A 26,000-nucleotide genomic window follows, 5' to 3' on the forward strand; every position below is an offset into this window, starting at 1 on the left:
ACCACAGATCTGGCTACGATCATAAGAGCTGAGACAGAACTTAAGTTTACATGTACTTGAATTTGAATTGTTGGTGTCTAAATCTTTTTGTATTCGAATCATGTGTACTTGAAGTTAAATACTTTTGTATTCGAATTTGATTTTGATTAATGGAAGTTGTCATTTTGGGTCTCAATTATTACATATTGTTCTTATATTCTAACATTGCTGGAATAAATAATAAAGATAACTGAGAGTTTTGCAAACAAATGCATCCATACATGCATTCATACATTTTCAAAAAAAAAAGAGTCTCACTCCGCCCTTTTCTTCCACTAGTTTCACGCTGAATTTTCAACACCAGTATAACACTCGCGCCAGAGCAAGACAGAGAATGGCTGAACAAGAACAAGAGAGCGCCCGAGTTAGAGCTGAACTAGACGAAATCAAAGGAGGCATGTCCCAGATGCGAGAGATGCTGCAAGCTTTAACCTTCAGGTTCGAGATTCCACAAGCGACCGTGATTTCAGAGACCACGGGCCCAGCAGTAGAAGTCCCACCTCAGAGGACGTTACCCTCAACCCTTCCTCCATATGGGCTACCTTATGACTTCGTCCCCCGAGCGGAGGTGGTGCACGAAATGGGGCAATCTGTCCAACAAGCTGTGCCATTACCAGTTTACACCGACGCACGTCCAGTCATCTATACTGTGGTTCCACCAACCGCCTATGCTAGGCATGTTCCTCATTATGAAGATCAAAACCACATGTATCAGACTGTTGACTCAACTGTTGCTGGTGACGAAGTAAGGTTTGAGGACTTCAGAGAGGTAAAGGAGAACATGCAGCTCCTCGAGAAGAAGTTCCGAGATCTAGAAGGAGACCATGTCTTTGGATCTGCTGCCAAAGAAATGTGCCTTGTATCCGGTTTGGTGATTCCAGCCAAATTAAAAACTCCGGACTTCGACAAATACAAGGGACATACTTGTCCAAAGAGCCATCTCATCATGTATTATCGAAAAATGGCTGCACACGTGGAAGACGACAAGCTGATGATCCATTGCTTTCAAGACAGTTTGAGTGGGGCTCCTTCCAAATGGTATCTAAGTCTGGATCAGAACAGGATCAGGTGTTTCCAAGACCTGTCAGATGCGTTCATAAAACATTACAAATACAATATGGACATGGCGCCTGATAGAAGACAGTTGCAAAGCATGTTCCAGCATGATAAGGAGTCCTTTAAAGAATATGCTCAAAGATGGAGGGAACTGGCTTCTCAGGTTGAACCACCTCTTGCTGAGAAAGAATTGGCCAAACTATTTATCGACACTGTCCAGCCTCAATACTATGAGAAGATGGTTGGAAGTGCTTCTTTGGGATTCTCCGAGCTTGTTGCTATAGGAGCTCGCGTGGAATATGGTGTAAGGAATGGCAAACTGGCGGTTGTAGCTGGAACTTCAAGTGTTAATCCAAAGAAGTTCTCTGGAGGGTTTCCTAGAAAGAAGGAAGGGGAAACGAATGCTGTGACTGATGGTCAAGGAAGAGCTCCTCCAAGAAGGAGACCACAACAATATCCACCTCAGCAGTATGTTCAACAACCAATTCCCTATCAGCAACCCATGTATCCCGTCCAGTATGCTCCGCAACCATACATGGCTGCTGTGACGCCTGCATTCAATCAACAGCCTTCTCAGGCTTATCAAGCGCCTCCAGCTTATCGACCAGCTCCAGTTCAACAACGTGCTGCGGCTCCGCCAGCTTATCAACAAGCACCAGCAACTCCTGTTTATCAACAACCGAGAGCTCAAGCGCCGAGGCAGAATGCTCAAAACCAAAATAGGAGACAAGGGGAAAGGGCGACCTTCAATCCAATCCCAATGTCCTACACTGAGCTTTATCCCTCCTTGTTGCAAAAGGGGTTGGTAGTTCCCAGACCTATGGGACCTCCACCTGACCGTCTTCCTCCATGGTACAACCCTAATGCACACTGTCCTTTTCATGAAGGTGCCCCCGGGCATGACCTAGAGGGTTGTTACGCTCTAAAGCATAGGGTTCGAGAATTGATTGAGAGCAAGATCTTGTCTTTTAAGGACATGGGACCGAATGTGAAGAACAATCCCCTTCCTCCCCATGGAAATCCTGAAGTCAACGCCATTGAAGATGCTTCTGTTGGTGTTACGGTTGAGAAGGTGGAGGATGTAAAGACTCCTTTGGCAGCATTCTATGGCCGATTGGTGGAAGTTGGCCTGGTTAATGTTGATCATGACAACTGTGAAGAGTGTGCCACATACCCAAAGGGATGTCAGGTGGTACGAGACAACATTCAAGATCTGATGGATAAAGGAGTGCTTCAAATATCCAGTGCTATGAAGAATGAAGACGTGTTGGTAATTGAACCTTGTTTCAATTTACCCGAACCAGTGGAAATCCCTTACTATAGCAGAAGGGTGGCGCCTGAGAATAGTCATCCGTCGCCTGTTGAAATATGTATGCCCGCACCTTTTCCGTATGAGAGCACCAAGGCCGTGCCTTGGAAATATGAGATTACTGTTGTGGATAAGGTTGTTGAAGGAAGTTCAGACACTGAGGTGACAGAAGCTATAAGTGAAGACGTCACCAATATTACAGGAATGAGCAGAATGACCCGTAGTGGTCGAATCTATACGCCCGAATTCAATGTGACTCCTCAAAGGCCGACCAAGGAATCAACAGTTGCAGCTCCCACTAAAGAACCCGAAGTGGTCCAATCCGAAGATGCTGTTGAATTCTTGAAGTTAATCAAAAGAAGTGACTACAAAGTGGTGGATCAACTGCATCAAACACCATCTAAAATCTCTATTCTGTCTCTGTTATTGAGCTCCCAAGCCCATATGGAGGCTTTGTTGAAGGTGCTTGCTCAAGCTCATGTAACACAAAGCATAACAGTGGACCAATTTGATGGAGTAGTTGCAAATATCACAGCCTGCAATACTTTGAGCTTCAGTGGAGAAGAATTACCTGAGGATGGACAAAATCACAACCGTGCTCTCCATATCTCGGTGAAATGCAAAGATGATGCTTTGGCGAGAGTGTTGGTTGATACTGGATCTTCTCTGAATGTTATGCCAAAGAGAACACTCGCCAAATTATCTTATCAAGGACCAGCTATGAAGCCTAGTGCCTTGGTAGTGAAAGCTTTTGATGGTTCCAGGAGAACAGTGATTGGAGAGGTTGAATTGCCCATATTGATTGGCCCTCATGTATTCCCGATTAATTTCCAAGTCATGGATATTAATCCAGCATATAGCTGCTTATTGGGACGTCCCTGGATTCATGCTGCAGGGGCAGTTACCTCCACCTTGCATCAGAAAATGAAGTTTGTAGTGGACAATCAATTAATCCTCATTTCTGGAGAGGAGGACTTTGTGGTCAGTCACCTTTCATCCTTCAGATACATTGAGGCTGATGAGGACGCTTTATAAACTTCTTTCCAAGCTCTTGAAATAGCCAATGCCACTTTTGTGGAAATGAAGGACCCTGTTGGGAAAGCTTGTTCATCTTTCGCGTCTCTGAAAAGCGCAAAGTCTAGCATCGAAGGAGGAAACCCTGAAGGTTGGGGTCAACTTATTGATATTCGTGAGAAGCATGATCACTTTGGTCTGGGATATGTGCCTTCCGCTGCGAAAGGAGCCCGAGTCCCTGCAAAGGACAACACCCGAAGCATCCAGGAAGTATTCCTCAGCACAGGATTCATCCATGGAGATCAGGTTAATGCAATTGAAGATAGCACCGAAAGTGAAGACGAGCCATGTTTGGTTTACCGGTGTGAGACAACTTTGAACAACTGGAAGGCGGTTGAGATCCCCGAAATTTTTCCTTTCAAATCCTTAGCTCTGCCCGAGGCTAATGGATCATGTTGTATAGGCCCTTTTTCATTTTCAAATAATCATTATCAATAAATGAAAGACATTTTGTTAAATTCTTTTTATTTATTTATTTTTCCTTCTCTTAAGAAAATGACAATCTTTTCAAAAAAAAAAAAAATTCATTTATGCATCTTTTGTTTTCACTTTTCTAAAAGAAATCAATCATTCAAACATGCAGAATAAATGATAACCCCGTTGAATCCAATGACTTTACTACCTCTCATAACTTTGAATCCCCTATCTACCAAGTGGAAGAAGAGGGTGAAGAAGATTGTTACATCCCCGACGAATTGGCAAGGCTGCTCGAGCACGAGTCCAAAGCCCTTCAGCCACATGAAGAACCGGTGGAAACAATCAACCTTGGCACAGAGGAAGAGAAGAAAGAAGTCAAAATCAGCACCACACTTGAAGCAAGCGTCAAAGAGAGATTAGTCAAGCTGCTACAAGAATATGTGGATGTATTTGCATGGTCATACCAGGATATGCCAGGTCTAGACACCGACATCGTTGAGCACAAGCTGCCACTTCAGCTAGACTGCCGGCCAGTAAAATAGAAACTCCGAAGAACAAGACCAGATATGGCTCTAAAGATTCGCGAAGAAGTCAAACGACAATTTGACGCTGGTTTTCTTGCAGTGGCGAAGTACCCACAATGGGTAGCTAACATTGTACCTGTGCCTAAAAAGGATGGAAAGGTGAGGATGTGTGTTAACTATAGGGATCTGAACAGAGCTAGTCCGAAGGACGATTTCCCTCTACCACACATTGATACTTTGGTAGACAACACTGCAAGGTTTTCTGTATTCTCCTTTATGGTTGGTTTTTCTGGATACAATCAAATCAAGATGGCTCCATATGACATGGAAAAGACCACTTTTATTACCCCTTGGGGCACTTTTTGCTATAAGGTAATGCCTTTCGGTCTCAAAAATGCTGGGGCAACTTACCAAAGAGCTATGGTCACTCTTTTCCATGATAAGATGCACAAGGAGATAGAGGTCTATGTTGATGACATGATCGCTAAATCTCAGAATGAAGAAGATCATATGAGCCATCTGAAGAAGCTGTTTGAACGCCTCAGAAAGTTTAGATTACGATTAAACCCTGCAAAATGCACATTTGGTGTCCGTTCGGGGAAGTTGCTTGGCTTCATCGTTAGTTAACGAGGAATTGAGGTAGACCCTGACAAGGTCCGAGCTATACAAGAAATGCCTGCTCCACGCACCGAGCGAGAGGTCAGAGGTTTCCTTGGACGTTTGAATTACATCTCAAGGTTTATCTCACATGACGGCCATGTGTGAGCCTATCTTCAAATTGCTTCGAAAAGATCAAGCTGTTGAATGGAATTCTGATTGTCAAAATGCTTTTGAGAAGATTCGTCAATACTTGCAAGAGCCTCCTATTTTAATTCCACCTGTCCTAGGAAAGCCATTAATCATGTATATGACTGTGCTTGAAGGGTCAATGGGATGCGTGCTGGGGCAACATGACGAAACTGGTCGGAAAGAACATGCTATTTACTATCTGAGTAAAAAGTTTACCGATTGTGAAAGTCGATATTCGCTTTTGGAGAAAACTTGTTGCGCGCTAGCATGGGCCGCTCGTCGTTTGAGGCAGTACATGATTTGCCATACTACTTTGTTGATCTCAAAGATGGATCCAATAAAGTATATCTTTGAGAAGCCGGCCTTGACTGGAAGACTTGCCCGTTGGCAGATGCTCTTGTCAGAGTATGACATCCAGTACGTAACCCAGAAGGCAATCAAGGGGAGTGTTTTAGCAAAATATCTTGCTCACCAACCAATTGAAGACTATCAGCCGTTGAAGTTTGATTTCCCCGATGAGGATATAATGGTGATAAAGGATTGTGAGATGCCAGGCCCAGATGAAGGACCAGAACCAGGATCTCGATGGAAGCTCGCGTTCGGAGGTTCCTCCAATTACAGTGGTCATGGTGTGGGAGCCGTTTTGATGAATCCAAATGGTGGCTTTACCCCTTTCACAGCAAGGTTGTGCTTTGATTATACGAATAATGTCGCTGAATATGAAGCTTGTATTCTTGGTCTTGAAGTCGCAATTGATCTCCGAATCAAGATCCTTGAGGTGTATGGAGATTCAGCCTTGGTGATCTATCAAGTCAAAGGTGAATGGGAGACCCGTGATGCAAAGCTGATCCCGTATCGTGCTCGTGTTGTGAAGATGATATAATACTTTGATGATATCACTTTCCATCACATCCCAAGAGTAGAGAGTCAAGTGGCTGACGCTTTGGCAACATTAGCATCAATGTACCAAGTCAGATTCCATAATGAAGCTCCACTCATTCGAATCGAACGAAGAGACGAGCCTGCCTACTGTCAATTGATTGAAGAAGAAACTGATGGTAAACCATGGTTTCATGACATCAAGCGATATCTTTTAAGTCAAGAGTATCCAGAAGATGCTACATTGTTGGATAAGAAAACTCTGAGAAGATTATCGTCCAAATTCTTTTTGAGCAATGATGTGCTTTACAAGAGAAACCATGACATGGTTCTGCTCAGATGCGTGGATAGACACGAAGCAGACATGTTAATCAAGGAGATTCATGAAGGATCCTTTGGAACCCATTCTAATGGGCATGCCATGGCCAAGAAGATTTTGAGAGCTGGCTATTATTGGTTGACCATGGAGTCTGATTGTTTCAGCTATGCAAGAAAATGTCATAAATGCCAAATTTATGCTGATAAGGTGCATGTACCGCAAACACTTTTGAATATTTTGACGTCGCCTTGGCCTTTCTCAATGTGGGGCATCGACATGATTGGTGCTATAGAGCCTAAGGCTTCCAATGGTCACCGCTTCATCCTGGTTGCCATCGATTACTTTACTAAATGGGTAGAGGCTGCTTCCTATACCAATGTGACGAGACATGTGGTTGCTCGCTTTATCAAGAAGGAGATTATCTGCCACTATGGAATCCCAAGCAAGATCATCACCGACAATGGTTCAAACTTGAACAATAAGACAATGACATAATTATGTGAGAGTTTCAAGATTGACCACCATAATTCTTCTCCATACCGTCCAAAGATGAACGATGCTGTTGAAGCTGCCAATAAAAATATCAAGAAGATCATGCAAAAGATGGTGAAAACTTATAAGGATTGGCACGAGATGCTACCCTTTGCTCTGCATGGATACCGGACTTCAGTCCGCACTTCAATAGGGGCAACCCCATTCTCCTTAGTATATGGGATGGACGCAGTCCTCCCAATCGAAGTAGAGATACCTTCCACGAGAATATTGATGGAAGCTAAGCTGGATGAAGCTGAATGGATCCAGAATAACTATGATCAACTTAATCTCATTGATGAGAAGCGGATGACCGCTCTGTGCCATGGACAATTGTACCAGCAACGAATCAAGAAGGCATTTGACAAGAAGGTCCGTCCTCGAGAGTTCAAGGAAGGAGATCCCGTGCTTAAGAAGATCTTGCCAGTACACAAAGATTCACGTGGGAAGTGGACTCCCAACTATGAAGGCCCATACGTTGTAAAGAGAGCATACTCTGGAGGTGCTCTATTTCTCACAACTATGGATGGCGAAGAGCTCAGTCACCCTGTGAACTCTGATGCAGTCAAAAGATATTATGCCTGACAAATCCCGGTGGACAGAAAACCCGAAAGGGCGGTCCAGGCAAAAGTTAGGGATAAAAAAAAATGGTAGCTCGCTAAGTCGAAAACTTGAAAGGGCGACTTAGGCAAAAACGAGCGTCCCGGTGGATTGAAAACCCGAAAGGGCGATCCAGGCAAAAATTAGGGACAAAAGGCATGGACTGCATCGGTTCGTCATTGATCAACACAGAAGAGCAAAAAATGAAAGATCAATCTAGTTACTCCCTTCAGAAGCAAGGTCTCATGGAGTCATTGTTATTAGGGATAGTAGTAGTCATTGGGATTCAATGTAAACCTTTCCCTATTGCCATTTTCAAATTTGTAACATTCCATGGAGCTACGCCATTTGCGTGCTACCATTCTTGAATAAATACAAGTTTGCCCATCAAATTCTATCATTTGCTGTTTTTCTCTGATTTTCTTTGTTATGCAAAATGTCATTTATTTGTTAATAATGAAATTTTGAACTCAAAAAAGAATTTTTCAACATATTGAGAAACACAATTTTTGCTTTGACATGTGGAAATATTAAAAGGAAATCTTTCGTCTTTCCCCGCAAGTCTCAAGTTGCAAGACGCCCCTTGGACGATCAACATCTATCTCTAGATAGCACAAATTTATCATTCTCTGGAAGGATTATTGGGCCAGTTGTAACTGTTCAGCTTGATAGGTCCTCCTTTATTGAATTTACTCACTCCTTTGGTTGAGTTATTGATGTTGAGGATTCAGTACCTCCCTAAAGCTTTCCTTAATTATCAGTCTGTATATTGTCAGCATTTGCATTTCATGATCATTCATACATCATGCATATAAGGAAAATCCAAACCATGCATAGCCGAAATGTACTTTGTGCTCATTTTGCATTGACCCAGGTCACGTTGGTGATTGTTATCCCTTGATCCAAAGACCAGTTGTCGCTAGTATCGTCGTTGGCATCACTACCAGTCTGTTTGTAAGTACATTTGTAATGGATATCTGAAGTTTGGTTGTAATCCATTGCTTCTGGTCAAAGTCCAGTTGTTGCTGGCAAGCTGGTTGTAATCCATTGCTTTTGGTCAAAGTCCAGTTGTTGCTGGCAAAGTTGGTTGTAGTCCATTACTTACGGTCAAAAGTCCAATTGTTGTTGGCACGTACAGAGAGTTTAATTACCCTGTCTTTCCTGATGGTTCCGTGAAAGTCATGTATGACTTATCATCTTGAGGAATTTCCAGAAGCTTGGAGGTTCTTCGTGTTAGAAAGCTCCAATGATGTTCCTTTGTATGTTTTCCAATATTCTCAGGTCATGTATGAACCTATTGATAAAACTCCCTTTGATTTTTTCCCAAGCGATGTCAGGTCATGTATGAACCTGTTAATTGAATACTCTTTGAATAGTCAAGTGTTGTCAGGTCATGTATGAACCTGTTGTTGAAAATTCTTTGAACGTTCTTGTTTTGTCAGGTCATGTATGAACCTGCTATTCAGCTTTTATTTCAGTATTACCAGGTCATGTATGAACCTGTTGCTGAACCTTTTGTTCCAATGTTGTCAAGTCATGTATGAACTTGTTGTGGAAGTTTTCTCAAAAGGTTCAAGTTTGTCATCAGGTCATGTATGAACCTGTTGATATACTCTTTTCGAATTTTTCTGAGTTTGTTAGGTCATGTCTGAACCTACTGTCAGAAAATTCTTTGATTGCCCCAGCATTGTCAGGTCATGTATGAACCCGTTGCTGTTGAGCCTTTATTCCAATACTACTAGGTCATGTATGAACCTATTTTGGAAGAATCTTTTTCTTTGATTATTCCAGTGTCGTCAAGTCATGTATGAACTTGTCGTGGAAATTTTCTCAAGGTATTCAAGTTGTCATCAGGTCATGTATGAACCTGTTGATATAATCTTTTTGAATTTTTCTGAGTTTGTTAGGTCATGTTTGAACCTGCTGTCAGAACGTCTTGGTATCCCCCAGCATTGTCAGGTCATGTATGACCCGTTGTTGTTGAGCTTTTATTCCAGTATTACCAGGTCATGTCTGAACCTATTTTGAAGAATCTTTTTCTTTGATTATTCCAGTATTGTCAGGTCATGTATGAACCTGTTGCTGAACCTTTTGTTCCAATGTTGCCAGGTCATGTATGAACCTGTTGTAGAAATTTTTCTTATTCGGGTTTAGTAAGTCATGTGTGAACTTACTGCCAAAATCTCTTGTATTCTAAGTGTCGTTCATCGAGTTTCACTTTGAGTACTCTCAAGTGTGTGTCTGACTCTCCAACAGGATTGTTATCCCCAGTGAGTTGTTGTTACCATTTGTTTGTCTCCCTGTGGACCATCAGTATTCCCCACAGATTGGTCTGTCAAGTAGCATCTCCTGTTAAGGATTCATCGTGTCCCTAACAGATAAAATCAAAAAAATAAAGAATCCTGCATCCATGCATATCATATCATAGCATTTTCATTTTCAGGATCAAAATCTGGGTCTCCATCGTATTTAACCATCCCCCACTGCGATCCAATGAAAAATGCTGTTTCAAGTTCCTCTGGTGGAGGATGTTTAAATAGGGGCAACTGTCATACCCCGATTTTGGCACTGAAAATTTTTCCCCATCAATCACTCGTTTGCATTCTTTCTGCATTCACCTTCATACATGTTCATGTTTACTATTTCATATTTTTCATTCATTCAATCATAATCATCCATTTACATGGCATGTGGATAAAGTATCCCATCACATGAATATCGGGAAGTTCTAAGGTACAAGAGAACAATTTTGTTTTGCCACAAGGTCACCCATTTTTCATTCACACCAAATATTACAATCATTACAAGTCATATAAATTACAAATTTACAAAAAATTGGCATTTGGACCAAATCCAGCCCATCCCCAAGAATCCCAAGGATCCTAATCCCTACTTTCTCTTTATTTATATACATATAGCTGTATGACTTAGTACTGGTGTTCCATGGGCAATGTGCAAACAAAATGATGCTCATGATCCTTTTATCAATACTTGCAATAGTTACTACTGTGATTATTTCTCTCCAAACAAATCTTACTTCAAGAGTTTTCAAGTCAAGTTTCAGAGAGGAAGAGAGTGAGAAAACATCATAGATAATTGGATATGGAGTTGTTAAGTATGCTGACTGGAAGATCAATAGATTAACAAATTACACTTTCAACTTTGATCATATGCTTAATGATAAGGAAAATACTGTTGTTTATTTGCAGTATGCACATGCCAGGATATGTTCCATTATCAAGAAATCTGGTAAAAAAAATATAGAAGAACTAAAGAGGAATGGGAGTTTGGTGTTGGATCATGAAAACGAGCGTACATCGGCTTTTCACTTATTAGAATTTACAGAGGTTTTTGTGGAGTCCTACTCGAATTTGCTACCAAATGTGTTATGTGAATACTTATATAATTTGGCTTCTATTAGCCTCAATGGAGACCTTATACTTCATAACCTTGCCTCTAGGCAAAGGATGACTGAACTCAAAGATCCCAATCAATAGATGTTGAGAGTTCTTGATTATTCTCGGGTTAGTCGTCACCTTTTTGTGACAGCTGGTGATGATAGGACAATACATCTGTGGGATACAATTGGACACCAACTGCTGGCATTAGCTTCTCTCCATCCAACGATAAGATCATTGTTGGTGCTGGCCTTATTGTCATGTATCCAATTTGCTGGAACTTAACATCCTCGAACTGGAGCTATGCCTTGTCACGCCCAAAACGTCATCACAGTAGTGACAGCAGGACCCTACACCAATGGCCAGTGTTATCATACGATTGTCAGTCCCTTAAACACCATTGCAGTATAAAAACCAAAACGGCAACTGAAGCTGGATTAAAACGCAAGTACTCACAAAAGGCAAACTAAGATACCAAAACGCAAAAGGAACTTGTAGCAGCATGAACAAAGTGCAGATTGGAATAAACGGCATGAACAAGGAAAACGCAGAACTCACATCTAGAAATTAAAACTCACCCACAACTCTGTACAAATACATGAGCCCAATCATTGAACCTCTTCTGGACATTCTTCATAATCACCATTGAACGCTCAATTTCGCACCCCTTCAGATTTATGGTTAATTCTCTGAATCTTTGTGCAAATTGAAACGCAGTGCAACGTCCAAAGCCACAACTGTGACCCTGCAAAGATCAAACCAAATCACGACAGTCAATACCCCAAAACCAAAGAAAAAAAATCAAAAGGAGATGTTGCATGTGGTTCACATCAGGTTGCGGTTTTGGTTTCCAAAGCAGCATTTCAATTTATCCAAGGCACAAAACCAAGTGTTTACAAAGTGCCAGTTATGTTAAAGATACATGACATGATGAAGTATCATGGTAAGTTGGATGGAATTGCAGACAAGCTTTGTACACCAAACATCAATGGGATTAATAATGAAACTGATCTACCGGATGAAAAAACAACAGATAGATCCGTTTTGCAATTGAATTCGACTACTACACAATCGAACAAAACACTAAGAAGAGATTAGTGTCTGCAGAATGAAATTGGGATTAGGTTAATGAAAATGATTACTTATCTGTGGAAACACCCAATACGCCAAAGAAATGGTTTTCGCCTCTCTTTTCCCTTCCTACCACCATGCTCTTTCTGTTGCCAGACACATTTGGTTCAATACCGTTGATGTCAATGGTGGGCTACAAGCTTTCTCTGCTCACCCTTCCATTGGTTAAGCCCGACATGTCCTCCTGCAAGCTTCAACAACCCAGTCATGAAATTAATACAATCCCATTCCCATGATTCCAATAACACATATCCCATTCTTATTCAAGTGTGTCGAGTAAATTTGTAAGAAGTGATTAAATTTTTTTTTACAAAGCAGTAAAAGAGTAATAAGGAGTAGAGGAGGGACCACCTGTTGAAAGAGGAAAAAATTTCCCCAACATCCTCCGTACGAGAGCCTCCGCTGCACATCAGAGGAAAGAGATTAGTGGCATATAAAAGAAGGACCACTATTCACATAAACCCTAGAGAGGAGAGCGGCTACCGTTCAAAAAGATAAGAAAGAAACCCTAGAGACTCTAAAACGAGACAGAGGCTAAAGAACCTGGAGGCGGCTCGCTGTGGAGAGAAACCTAGAGCTTCATCTCGCCGGCATTTGGACGAAGCTGAGACAAGGGCCAAGCAGGCAAACGAGCACGCTTCGGAGTTGAGTCGACGGAGGAGACTCATACCAAGTTTCTGTTACGAAGCCACTAGGAATCATTGTGAATTTCTGAACACGCTTTGAGCTCCATCAAAACCGTTTCCTCGCAAACACCACAAACGTCGCGATAACCAAGGGAGTCGTGACTGCGAAAAACAGGAGAGGGTTCGAGAAGCACTCATCCTATTGACTTCCTCCCAAAACTTACCAATCCGGTACATTTCTCCCCTTTTCGTCGTCTCACTTTCAGATTCATAAACATGTGTATGGTTCCTCTTTTCTTTGCTTCATTTATTCCGTGGCAAGATGATTGTCTTTATTTCGTTTGATATCGGAAGTTTAACATCGGTGATTAGGGTTCAGGATTTGGTGAGTGTTCTTTGTATTTGTCGTGTGAGGAGAATAGCCTTTTGACAGAGAGGTTTTGAGCGAGTGTTTCAGAGTGAGGAGAGAGAGTTAAAGATGGAAATGTAACATCTCATTTGTTCATTTTCATTTTATTTTAGGCGAGTTAAGGCCACTATAAGCGGCGCCTTTTCCGCTGCCCAAGGCCGGCTACCTAGTTTTTCTCCCTCTGCACTAATGGCTTTTCGGTCCCCATGTGACCGTTTAACTGTAGTTTTCCTTTTCCCCACGTGCTCCTGCAGATTGCTGGGGAGAATTTTGGATCAGGGTGGGGTTTGGTTGACCCGCCTGGATTCTGCCCTAATGGGCCTCGTGGGCCTTCAAGACCCCTCTAATTTGTGAAGTTTTTTATTTGGGTTATATTAGCAGATTTGTTTTTTCTTCTTTCCCTTCTTTTAATAAAAAAAATCCAAATTTTATTTGATTTTTGATGAAGTTTTATTTAACAATTAAATCTTTATTATTATTATTATTAATAACTCATATTTAATTATATAGTCTTCTTATTTAATCAATTAACATGTTTCTCTTATCATTTATTTTATTTATTTTTATTTTTATTTTATTTTTTTAATATTATTTAGGCAATTTTTTTTTTTTTTGGGATTTATGAGAATTATTATATTTGTGCTTGTCCATTCATTTGTACAAATTATTGATTTTATGTGTGAGGTATGTTACAATCATGATGAATCATCTCATTTTCCTTGATGAAAAGAAAAACCATTCAAAAAATAATAATGATAAATATCACTTGATTCTCGATTCAACGTCGAGCCCATTTCCATACCCTTGTAAGTCGATTGCTTTTAAGCATCGCCATCAACCTCGCATGGCTTACTCTTGGGCCTTCTTACAATGAGCTCTTAAGCAACATCAACTTAACTTTCAATAATTTCAAACCTATGTACTTTGATTATTTTAATTTATTATTCAAGACATTTTCTAAATAAAGCGTGAAGAAAAAGATTACCTGGATGGAATGTCCAGTCGTAATCCCGAATATTTGGCTCAAGCTGTAAGAGCTTGCAAGCCGTTAATATTCGTCTTCTCTTTAACACTCTAATATTCAAATCATTTTCTAAATAAAACGTGAAGAAAAAGATTATCCTGGAGGGAATATCCAGTCATAATCCCGAATATTAGGCTCAAGCTGTAAGAGCTTGCAAGCCATAAATATTCGTCTTCTCTCCAAAACACCTGTAAATATCTCAAACCATCTTCTTAATAAAGTTGGAAGAAAAAGATTACCTGGAGAGAATATCCAGTCGTAATCCCGAATATTAGGCTCAAGCTGTAAGAGCTTGCAAGCCATAAATATTCATCTTCCCTCCAAAACATTCATAAATATTCGAATCATTTTCTTAGCAATATTGGAAAGAAACAGACTGCCTGGGTGGAATGTCCAGACGTAGTCCCGAGTATTAGATCCAAGCTGTAAGAGCTTGTAAGTCACAAGTACTCGTGTTTCAAACTTCAAAATACCTAATTCCTACCTTAATACTTTTTTTAATAAAGATGGAAATGGAACATGGTGTATATCGTGCACTCCTGAGACTAGGATTCGAGATGTATATCTCGCTCATCCAAGTTCTCGCCATTATTCAAAATACATCGAACCAATCAATTTCTTTTCTCGCCGTGCGATTGACTCTTAAACCTTTTTCTCAAACGAAAGGTACTTTGTCTCAAAGCAATGCAAGGCAATGTTTTTCCACCTGTTTTGGGTAGTCCAACAATGTTTTCGTCGATTTGACACAAAGTAGCTTTCGCTAAAATCGACCAACAAATAAACATTTTTCTACCCAGAACTACGTAAGCCTTGATTTCTCTTTTGAGATACGTAGGAGCAGGATTTATAAATCTTGTCAGGCCCACTAATAAAAAACTTAGGTTTAGTCCTTCGTCAAAAATCCAAAAGCATTTCTCATTTCTTCTATTCTTTCTTTCCTACCTAATAAATTGAAAAGCCTAACATTTCGAACTAACACTAACGCACACAACTGACCTAATGGTTCCCGTTGAGTACAACGGACGTGAGGGGTGCTAATACCTTCCCCTTGCGTAATCGACTCCCGAACCCTGATTTGGTTGCGACGACCAATAATCATTGCCGTTTTGTCTTGGGTTTTATCGATATTTCCCCTTTCCTTTTTAGGAATAAATAAAGTTCGGTGGCGACTCTGTTCAGTCCATCATTGCGAGCGTGCGATCGCGCTTCGCTTTAAAGTCGTATCCCCATTTTTTCGAGGTGCGACAAATATGAGTCAGTGCCTTGACGTGTTTCATCCAAGAATTGTTTGAGATACCTTTTCTTACAATGTCTGTCTTTCATACATGGAGACTTTCGTTTGATTATGCCGCAAGGTTTGTGGATCATATGTTTTACAACAGCTTCATGCAACTGTGGTTCATATTCTAATTTATGTATTTCTGCTCTTATCATACTATCATAATCTTTTGGGTCATGCAACTTATCATTACTTTCTAAGACCAACAACATATGCACATGTGAAATTCCTCGCTTTTGAAATTCAGTGACATACATGTAACTTTTAACTTTTTCCAAGACTCCTTTATTAATAACATCATCCTTCAATTGCTCGAATTTCGAACAAAATATTCTTGTTAGAAAATCTGGACGATCTTGTGGTGTTTGAAAAGATAAAAGTTCTGATGTTATCTCACTCCAAGAAGGATTGCATGTCATTGCTAGAAAAATATTTGGTTTACCGCCACTAAGAACAATAGCCATGCCATCTTCATAATGCTGTGTCATGTCTCGACGACCGTCAATAAATGATGATGGCAAAATTGTTCTTTTTCTAATGTTTTCTACGACGATTCATAAAATGAATTAGTATTAGAATACATGAATGATTAGCATTAGAAGTACAACTAATAATTAATCAAAAGCTGTATATTTATGCTATATGAATTTGTACCTTCATTAGTTTCACCAACATGCAAAGCATCCTGTAAACCTTGGTACAATTCAGCATGTATATCACTTTGGTGCTCTTTAATCTACCTTAACCTCCCTGATTAAATTTTGACATAATTGTCAACAACATATTGTTGCAATAGTTGACCCGCATTTAACTACAGTTGATTGATTGAAGCATATAACTGTAATACGCTCGACATGACACTCTTCGTCCATTACAATTTATTGTGTTGACATCCCAACCATGCGTCCCAAATGGAAATAATATAGGATATTGCAAAGGATCATAATATCCCTTTGTCTTTTGAACTTTTTTGAGATTTCCATCATGACAAATGACATTAATATCCCTTCCATATTCCATAGAATCCGCATCATATCCAACAATAATTATCGCAACTTGTTCTGCAGTTGGAAGGTTGTATTGATGGTGATTACTTGGACGCTCCTTAAGTATGAGGCTACATTCACTGATATTTGAAAGTAGTGACAGTTGCTTGAACCTAATTACAAAATGATTAAACTGATGGAGCATTTTCTGTAATTTATGAACTACATTTTGGTGCAGCTATGAATTTTCATGCTTTCTATTATGTAGCTCATTATCGGTGTCGTAGATGTATAGTTGTAAGAAATGCGGCATGGCACCCTCATTTGGATAGAAAAATCCTATGTTATGGTAAAAAACACCTTGAGCACGAAATGTGTATATACCACGATCAGATGCAAGAATATTCTCATCAACATGAACACCAATTGAAGTGAATGAGAGCACATGGTTATAACTTTGAATATGTTGCCTAAAATGTTTTCCTTCAGCTGAATCATCCAAAAATAATTGTTGAAATTCTATAGGAGCATTAACTCCTGAAAATGATATCTTTCCACAAGTACAACACGTGTCACGTGATTCATAATGAAACAATCTTGCATTGTAGTGTCTACAGGTAATTGGATGAGGCAACCGAGATTTTGCCATCGTCATGTTATTTTTGAAATTTCGAGCAATATTGTGATTTGCTCGAAAAGCATGTCCTGATTCTACAGACAGGAGTTTGATATTGATTACTAAATATTATCTAAAATCTAAAATACAATCTATTACTTACTGTCTATAAAGAGGATAAGGAATTTTGGGTTGACTTTTTTTTATTCCAATATTACCCTTCCTTTCATAACAACCCATTTTTATTTGTTTTTTATTTATCCATTATTTTTAATATTTATTTATTTTAAAACATGTAAGTTACTAAAATGAATTGAATTGTGTATAGAAAAGTTGAGGTGCGGTTGATTTAAGAAGTTTATTTAAAACTACAGATATAATCGTTTTAGTGATTTGTCTTTTGTTTTTCTTTTAAATTCTCAAAACAATTAACTAATATGTAAAATGGCACCGCTTGACTTTGTAAAACGTATGAGGCAATTGTCAGCACCGTAGTATTTCTTCTTAATATCTAAATTTGCTACTGGAGAGATACATTCGTGGAGAAGTGGCAACCAGATGAATAATTAATAAACTATTTAATTTCAAACACATATTATCTCGACCGAATCACATTATCTCATGTTCTAGATCAGTTTTAGTTGTATTTCTTATTTATATGTGTTTTTATTTATAGTGTAAAGAGATTGTATGGATCAATGAAACATCATTTTGGATGAAGTTAACTTTTAGAAATGGAAAATATGTTCGGCTCTTCCACGCATAGTTACTTCTCATTAATAAATTTTTCTTACATTTTTTTATTTTAAAAAATGTTATTTTTAACATTCTTTTTATTTTATTATTAAATAGGAAAATCGTAAGCAACCAGTGAAAACTACCGTGCATAGAAATGATTGGTTAATTTTTTATATGATATATGAAGACGTTCTGGTGAAAACTACTATGTATAACAACCAGTGAAAACTATGTTTCAATGGGGTATCTTTATATCCTGCCACAATCCTCAATTTTCTCTTTACTTTTTTGTTATGTTCAATTCTCAAACTATAGTTTTAACTTCTAATTCTAATTGATAAATTCTATTTTTTATATATAATTGTTTCTCTTTTTATATGGATTTGGTGTTAGATAATCACATTTGATGGAATATTCATGACTAAGATCTAAAAAAAAAACATATCAAAAGGTCTATTTAGTTGATTTTGTATCATGTTATATTTCACATGACTAAAGAACACAATTTCACTTACAACTTTTGCATTCATTGGTAACTTCTTTAATAGTTTTATTTCTCACCTCATTCAATTTTTAAAGCTATCAATTTTCCTTCTTTTTTTTTCAAATTAAAAAATGCTACTTATAACATTTTAAGACAATTGTTTAATTTATGCTCTATAATTCACCAAAAATAACTCTATAATTTATTAATAATAAATAAAAATATATAAAGCCAAAACTTTGTATTGATGTAGCTTATTTTTATTTCAAATCTTACCTTTTTAATTTTAAAAATTAAAAAATGATTTTAAAAAAACGGCTGCACAGTTGAATATATAACCAAGGTTTTTTACCGAGCAATAAAGGGGAGGTTAACAATGGAGATTATCAAAAGTGTAATTGCCAGAACAAATGAATGGAAAGTGAAAAATGGAAAGGAAAGAGAAAGGAAGAGGATGGATTTCATTCAACCCCCGCCCTCCACTACTCTATATAGTCTTTAATCTCTGTTTTTTTATGTTCTCTTTAGTCTTTAATCTCTATTTTTCTTCTCTATAATTCTCTTTATTCTTTAATCTTTATTTTATTGTTTTCTATAATTCTCTTTATTATTTAATCTCTATTTTATTGTTTTCTTTAATCTTTATTTCATCTGGTAGAAGGTATATTATTCGTTATTGTGCTTTTATTGTTTTCAATATCTTTTATTTTTTTAACATATAATCACAAAAGGTTGATAGACGTTCACTTCAGATGCATTATTATTCCAGTTTTCAATCAACATAAGAAAAAGTAAATCAATAATTTTATGCTAATTTTTATAATATTTTTGAAGGAGATAGATATGGAGAGGGAAAAGGGAGAAGAAGAGAAAACACAATTTCAGCGAAGACGTATGTTTTAGCCACAATTTTAGTAATGATACAACTTTTGATTTGATATGTTATGAATGAATATTAAAATTTATTGATTAATTTTGTTGGTTAATTACTGTGCTTTTTTGACATAATTACTGCACTTTATAACTATAGAATTCTAACATTGAATTCAATTTTTTTTCTTTTGTCATTCAAACTTACCTTTTATATTTCTAAATTTATAATTTATATTCGATATATTTAAATTATTCTGTTTCTTCATGATAATTTTAAATCTATAAAAGAAAATATTCTTTGTATATTTTTTTCACTCCTTGCTTTCATCATGTGGCTTAAATTTGGTTTTATATCTCGAAAGAAAATAATGACTTATTTATGTGTGTTTTTATTAACTATACTTTTTTATATTTTGTTTTTATCACTTCTTTCTTAAAAAGAAAAAGAAGAGGAATGAAGCCCAATGATGCTATCCATATGGGAAAACAAATGGTGCATGATAGATCAATAAAAGACAAATAAATTTATGATGGTAAATAAATGAATAAAGATAAATTGTTCACTATATTTAAAAAATGTAAAGGAGACATATTTCACAATTTTATTTCAGCACTTCATTGAATATTTCTACAATGTAGACAAATTTTTATTTATTGAAAAATGATGATACTAATTACTATTTTTTATTGTGTATAATATTTATTACATCTATTAATAATTAATGATGATTGATGATTACTATTTCTAATTTCTTATTACATGATTTTAAATTTTATGCACCTGAGTAAAATCTACATTTATTTGACACAAAATGTTTAAATGAACATACTTTGAGGACGACATGATAATGCACCATTTTCTCTAGCCTCCATGTTAACATATGATATTACTGCATCCTCCAAAGCTTCATCAACATCCATATCATCTGATACAAAAATAATAATTAATATATATACATGTATAAAAATTATTACTCGCATACTTAGAACAATATCCCTTATACTTGTATCTGATTGACTCATGTTGTTTCGTTGATTAGGTATTGAGCAATTACGACCTGCGAGTTTAAATACATAAAATGAGATATGAAGAAAGCAAACAAAATTATACAATGTAATATATGATGTATATATTGATCATCACCAACCAAGTGCAATATCATTAATATGTGTAATTCTACTTGAGCCAGCTTCATTGTCATGAGTTCCTTGAAAGTGTGATCTTGGAAAAGTCATATTTGTAAAATTTTAAAATGGAACTCTCGATTGACTGTTTATAGGGCGAGACGTTTGAGCTTGTTTATCTTTCTCTTTCCGCCCCCTATAATTTTCACGTCGCCTCGACAAATGGTTTTCTCTCTGCTTGTTGCTCATATTTTGTCTCATTTTTCTTTCATTTTCGGGTCTTCTTGATCTTTGTTGTTGACTTGATATTTGACAGGTATTATTTTCCATTTTGATAATGTAACTGCCAAACACATATGTAATTTATAAGCAACATAAACTCACTAATTATGTTGAAAATAGTAGTAAATATAGATTTGCTTTAAAATAAAATATTTTAAAAAAAAAGTTACTTCAAAAATAATATTTTCAAAATATATGTTAAAAATATAATCTAAACTAAAAAAAATGTTTATTTTTCTTTTGATGGCAATCCTATAGATTGACAACTTGGGTTAGTTAATAGACATTTCATGTAATGTAAATTTTTTATTTTTTTTTGTTATCAGTGGTTTATGAAGGCAAGAGGAGCGGAATACTAATAGCCATAAAATAGTTAAATGTGTTTGTCTATTAGCATATCTAGAAGGAAAGAACTTGACAATTGATTGGTTTGGTTGACTAATAAGTTTTTGGTTGTTTCTTCTCTCTGGTTTGTCCTGAGCAGTTTATGCATAAAAAAGCAAACATATGTGGTAACTGCGAAGAAGAATAGAGAAATACAAAAAAAAGAATGCAAATACTAAAGTGTGTAAACAATATGAATGACATGATGGAATAACAATTTTTTTTTATTAAAAGAATACCATGAGGTATGGACCAAAGAGTAGCATAGGAATAAAAGATACCAAACCAAGTAGATTTGTAATTAAGATAGTTACGTAACTTAGTTTTGTGCAATGTATCTGCATCATAAGCAAAATCCTAATTATCACATAACCTTAAAACAACTCTCTGAATATCTAGATCACTTTATTTTGAGATTATTATAAATATAAGAAGCTTGTGAAAAGTCTGACATGATGAGCAACCATTAACTTATATACAGGCAAAGTATATGCAACATAAGAATGAAGTAGTTAAAAATTCATGAATTTGTGCAAGAAAAAAAGGAGTCATTAACAACAGTAATGGTTAGAGAAAATAGTAATAATTTTCTTAACATTATGTGGCATAAGAAAAGACACACTCATAATTTGAACAATTGTTCTTCCAAAGTTCTTCTTAAAAGATGTTGGGTGGGAATGATTTGAAGATGTGATATGTTATGAGAGAAAATTTGCATCTAGTAAATTGTCAAGAATCATGTTTCAAGGTAATTTGAAAGACAATGATGTTGAAGTTGTTGTAGGAAAAGTCATAAAATCCTTCAACATCAATTGAATCTCAGGAAACATTGGAATCTAGTCTATGTGTTTGAGCAAGAAAAACCTGAACAATATGTTTGCCATGAAGAAATATATAACTTATTCTACTAAAACTCATAATAGGCATGGTCACAGTAAACTTGGCTATATAATCAACACGTGCACATCATATATACAATTTATCTGTGCATAAGCAAGCAAACCAGACGTGCATAAAGATAAAAAATAAATAACAGTAGCCCGTTATTTTTACAATTCCTTTGTGCATATATAATTACTCAAAATAAGAACCCACATTTATTATATGATAGTAGCCATCTTGAATATTAAAATTAAAACTCCACGATATTATCGAACCTGTGTTCTTCAAAGATAATGAAAATATATTTGTTTTTGTGAGATATTTTGAGAATGAAAAGAGATTGAATAAAAAAAATTAAACAGACATGGAAAAGAGAAAAAATGAGAACAATATGATACTAGATTTGGAATAAAGAAGAAGTGTGTAACCACTTTTCAATTTGTCTCATCTACTATCATTACTCTCTTTTTGTTCCATTCTAAACCTGTATCTTCTTATTATAGATGCAGTTATCATATATAGTGGTGCTGGAGGAAGTTATTTAAAATATTTGATGTGTTGGAGGAAGATATTTGATGTGTTGATGGAGGTTACATATTTAGTAAACAATTTTATTTTTGTATTTTATTTTTAAATTTAATAATTGATAGTAATTGTAACAATTTGTAAATGATAAAATCGGATGAAAAAAAGGCCAACCCATTTTCACCTTTTCCCTTTATATATAGGTATAGATTATAATGAACATAATGCTTGGATTAAAATTAAATAAAACTAAATAAATTAAACAAAATAAATTTTATAAACTAAATAAATTGAAATTAACTAAACTAAATAAAATTAAAAAAATCCAAGAGGTGCAAAAGGAATTGGGGGGTTGTAACGGGGTCCAAATGACCCAAAACTCTCAACACACACCAACGAGAGGTGTGTGGAGAATAAATGGAGGGTGTTACAAGGCCCAATTGACCCAAAGTTAGACAACCCTAATTAATCTTTTAAAATAAACTAAAATGATAATTACAAAAAAAAAAACCAAGATTTATAAACCAAAAAAGAAAAAAGAAAAAGAAAAAGAAAAAATACTAATACAACAAATGTGAACACAATCATCTTCTTCTCCAAACATACCTCCACCATTTTCTTCTTTCATGGTTAAAACATAACAACTCTTTTTCTCTCAAATTAAATCAACCAACAATTAAAACAAACAAAAAATCACAACATATCTCAATTTTACAAATGACAAAAGAAAATAATCACCTCTTGCGCGATTCAGGAAATGCAAATGTGGTGCCTGGTGGTTTCCAGTCGACAATGGAAGAGCTCGCGACGGTCTAATTTGATAGGAGAAAGGGCGGTTGGTGGCAGCTTCTTTCCTCTCTGATTCTTTTTTCTTTTCCGATTTGGACGTGATAGTTGTTGTGGATGTTGTTCTTTGTTTATGATGATGATGAATAATATTGATAATGATTATGGTGTTGATGATGAGAAAAGTAGATTAACTTTCTATTTTTTTCTTTCTTGTGTTTATGGTGGTGTATGAAATTGGAGAAGGTGGTCTTTGATAATGGGGTTGGGTTTTACGATAGTTGTATTTGATTTTGTAGAGGTGATGATAGTTGATGATGAAGAGTTTGGTGGTGGTGGTGTTTGACCTTTTTGGTCAACACGTATGAGAGGGAGAGAAAGTTGATTTTGTATAAGCTCTTTTTTTTTGTCCTTCTCTTGTCAGTGTGAGTGTCTCCTTTTTAGGCAAATTTACCGAGATAACCCACTTTTTCGAAGAAATTCCCAAAATAACCCACTTTTCAAAAAAATTCCCAATCTACCCCACTTTTAGGAGGAGGCGCCAATTGGATTGGCGACCCCTCTTAAAAATTGCAAGGAGGCGCCAATTGGATAGGCTAGGGCACCTGCCCTAGCCAATCCAATTGGCGCCTATGTGTAATTTTTAAGAGGGGGCGCCAATCCAATTGGCGACTCCCTAAAGCCTCAAATGAAAAACCCTCCAACATGAAAGTTGTAGATCTTTTCAAGACAATGAATTTGGATATAAATTTTGCACTATTTGGATTTTTTATGAGAAAGTTATGGGCAGTTGAAGTTGGACTGCTGAGTTTTTGAACTGTTATCTGACCTATAATGTCTTGCATTATTTCATGTGTTTCTTTTAGGAATATGAATTTTTGTCCAACATAACATTTGAAGTAGACATCTTAAATTTTCCAATGCACTTGGTCCCACCTGAAAATAATTAAAAATGAGTGAGTTAGGTCTTTGCGAACTTGACCTAAAATTAGGGTTTATGTCAAAACAAGTGGATGTGAATTTTGCCAAAAGGGACCAACTTCAAGCCCTTTAGTTCGAATGATAAAAGCCTCAAATGACAAAACCTTCAACATAAAAGTTGTAGATCTTTTCAAGATAATTAATTTGGACTAAAGTTTTGCATCATTTGCAATTTTTATGAGAAAGCTATGGGCACCTGAACTTGGACTCTTTGACATTTTATCTGTTATCTGACCTATAATGTTTTGTATTATTGCATGTGTTTGTGTTAGAGTTATGAATTTTTGTCCAACATAACAAGTGAAGTAGACATCTTAAATTTTCCAATGCACTTGGTCCCACCTAAAAATAATTAAAAATGAGTGAGGTAGGTCCTTGCAAACTTGACCCAAAATTAGGGTTTCTGTCAAAACATGTGTATGTGAATTTTGCCAAAAGGGACCAAATTCAAGCCCTTCAACATAACAATAACAAGTCCTTGAATTAGGGTTTTTGACCTATAAATTTTTGTATTGTGATATGTGTTTATTTTAGAATTATGAAAGAAACCTAATGTTTGGAGTTTACACAAAGATAAATTTGACATAATACGAATTGATATTAATAAAATTTGGATTTTACACAAAGAATCCTAATGGTGATGACCGGGATCACCTAACCGACCTCCGGTCCCACATCCCCTAGCTACCCTAACCCACGTTGACGATTCTGCACCGGTGTTTGTTCATCTGATGGTCCAGGAGCGTCATTACCTCCTACAGGAGAAGATCCGTTGAGGTATTCAGCCAACTCGGCATAGTCTTCAGTATTCAATGATGGTGTACCGGCGTAGCTGAGCTCATGACCCATGCCAGAGAAGTTGGGGTGTGGTTGAGTCATGGATGGGCGACCGGGACAGTTGAAGGGAGACATGGGTGACAATGATGGGTCTAGGAAAGGTTGGAAAGGTTGTTGGGGTGTTTGGAAGAGATATGGTTGTGGGATGTTATGGTATTGTGATGTTTGGGGTTCTTGGCTACGGTAGGTGATGGGGCGGTTAGTGTTTTGGGTAAGGCGACTTTGGTAGGGTGATGGTGTGGGTGCGAAGCGATGTTCGGTCGAAGGTTGATGGTCCATTTGTTGGTGGTGGTATGGGGGATGTTCTTGGTTTTGGGGTTGGGTGAATGGCATGTTTTGGTTGTATGTTTGTGTGTTTGTGGAACGGAAAGTTTGTCGGATAGGTGGTTGTGAGTAACCGGGCTGAGAATGTTGTTGGGGGTTAGATGTTGATCCTTCTTGTGTGTAACTTGTCTGGCGTGGGTCGTAGAGGTACATATCATCGGCGATGAATTGAAATCCAACTGATCTATACCAAGCCATATAAGTACGACTTGGTTTTACCTCATTTGGCATGACTGCGTCAGTTAAGACATGGTCATGACGGTGCTTCCACTTGTGACACTCTGATCTTGCGAAGGTTTGCCAAGGGTTGTAGTTCCATTGGTCGTTCACTTTACGCATATGCCATTCTCCTAGGCTAGCTGGGGGATCTGGGATATTCTGGACCATACCAAACTGCAGCTTCACACGATCGGTGTTGTGCAGCTCCTGTAACACCCTTCTAAAATACCCCAAATATTTAATTAAAACAACAAAAATATATCAGAGTAGATATGCAATTAAGGGTGTCACACAATCACTTCACACCATTCACCATGATAACTGTCATGCTCTTTTATTAATTCAAAGCATAAAGCATTTGCACAATACGCAGCGGATAGAGATTAAATCAATCATGCAAAACATGTAGCATATTACATGTAAACTGGTTCACAACCACCAATAAACATTTAAAACATCCCGTCCCGATGTTACATCTACCAGAGCATGACCCACTAAGGAACTACACTAGACTCCAAGCACTAGCTCCTACTCAATCACTGCTCGTTACCTGA

General features: G+C 37.1%; 3 protein-coding genes across 3 annotated transcripts; 1 reads left to right on the forward strand and 2 right to left on the reverse strand.

The window, feature by feature from the left end:
- The first annotated feature begins 373 nt into the window (after window positions 1-373).
- Window positions 374-12,033, forward strand: LOC127102587 (uncharacterized). Its single transcript, XM_051039941.1, has 4 exons — window positions 374-3,016; window positions 3,491-3,724; window positions 10,747-10,884; window positions 11,653-12,033. Exons 1-4 carry the CDS (start codon window positions 374-376, stop codon window positions 12,031-12,033), a joined length of 3,396 nt encoding a protein of 1,131 aa, XP_050895898.1.
- Window positions 12,034-12,757: 724 nt separating this feature from the next.
- On the reverse strand, window positions 12,758-15,892 carry LOC127102588 (uncharacterized). Its single transcript, XM_051039942.1, has 2 exons — window positions 15,423-15,892; window positions 12,758-12,854 (listed from the first exon to the last, which is right to left on the reverse strand). The coding sequence occupies exons 1-2, from the start codon at window positions 15,890-15,892 to the stop codon at window positions 12,758-12,760; spliced, it is 567 nt and encodes a 188-aa protein (XP_050895899.1).
- A 736-nt stretch (window positions 15,893-16,628) lies between these two features.
- Window positions 16,629-20,337, reverse strand: LOC127102589 (uncharacterized). The gene is made up of 4 exons (XM_051039943.1): window positions 20,250-20,337; window positions 20,085-20,159; window positions 19,932-20,027; window positions 16,629-17,101 (listed from the first exon to the last, which is right to left on the reverse strand). Exons 1-4 carry the CDS (start codon window positions 20,335-20,337, stop codon window positions 16,629-16,631), a joined length of 732 nt encoding a protein of 243 aa, XP_050895900.1.
- Window positions 20,338-26,000: the final 5,663 nt, after the last annotated feature.

The sequence above is a fragment of the Lathyrus oleraceus genome, chromosome 7 (genome assembly GCF_024323335.1).
Source record: "Lathyrus oleraceus cultivar Zhongwan6 chromosome 7, CAAS_Psat_ZW6_1.0, whole genome shotgun sequence".
NCBI classification, from domain to species: domain Eukaryota; kingdom Viridiplantae; phylum Streptophyta; class Magnoliopsida; order Fabales; family Fabaceae; genus Lathyrus; species Lathyrus oleraceus.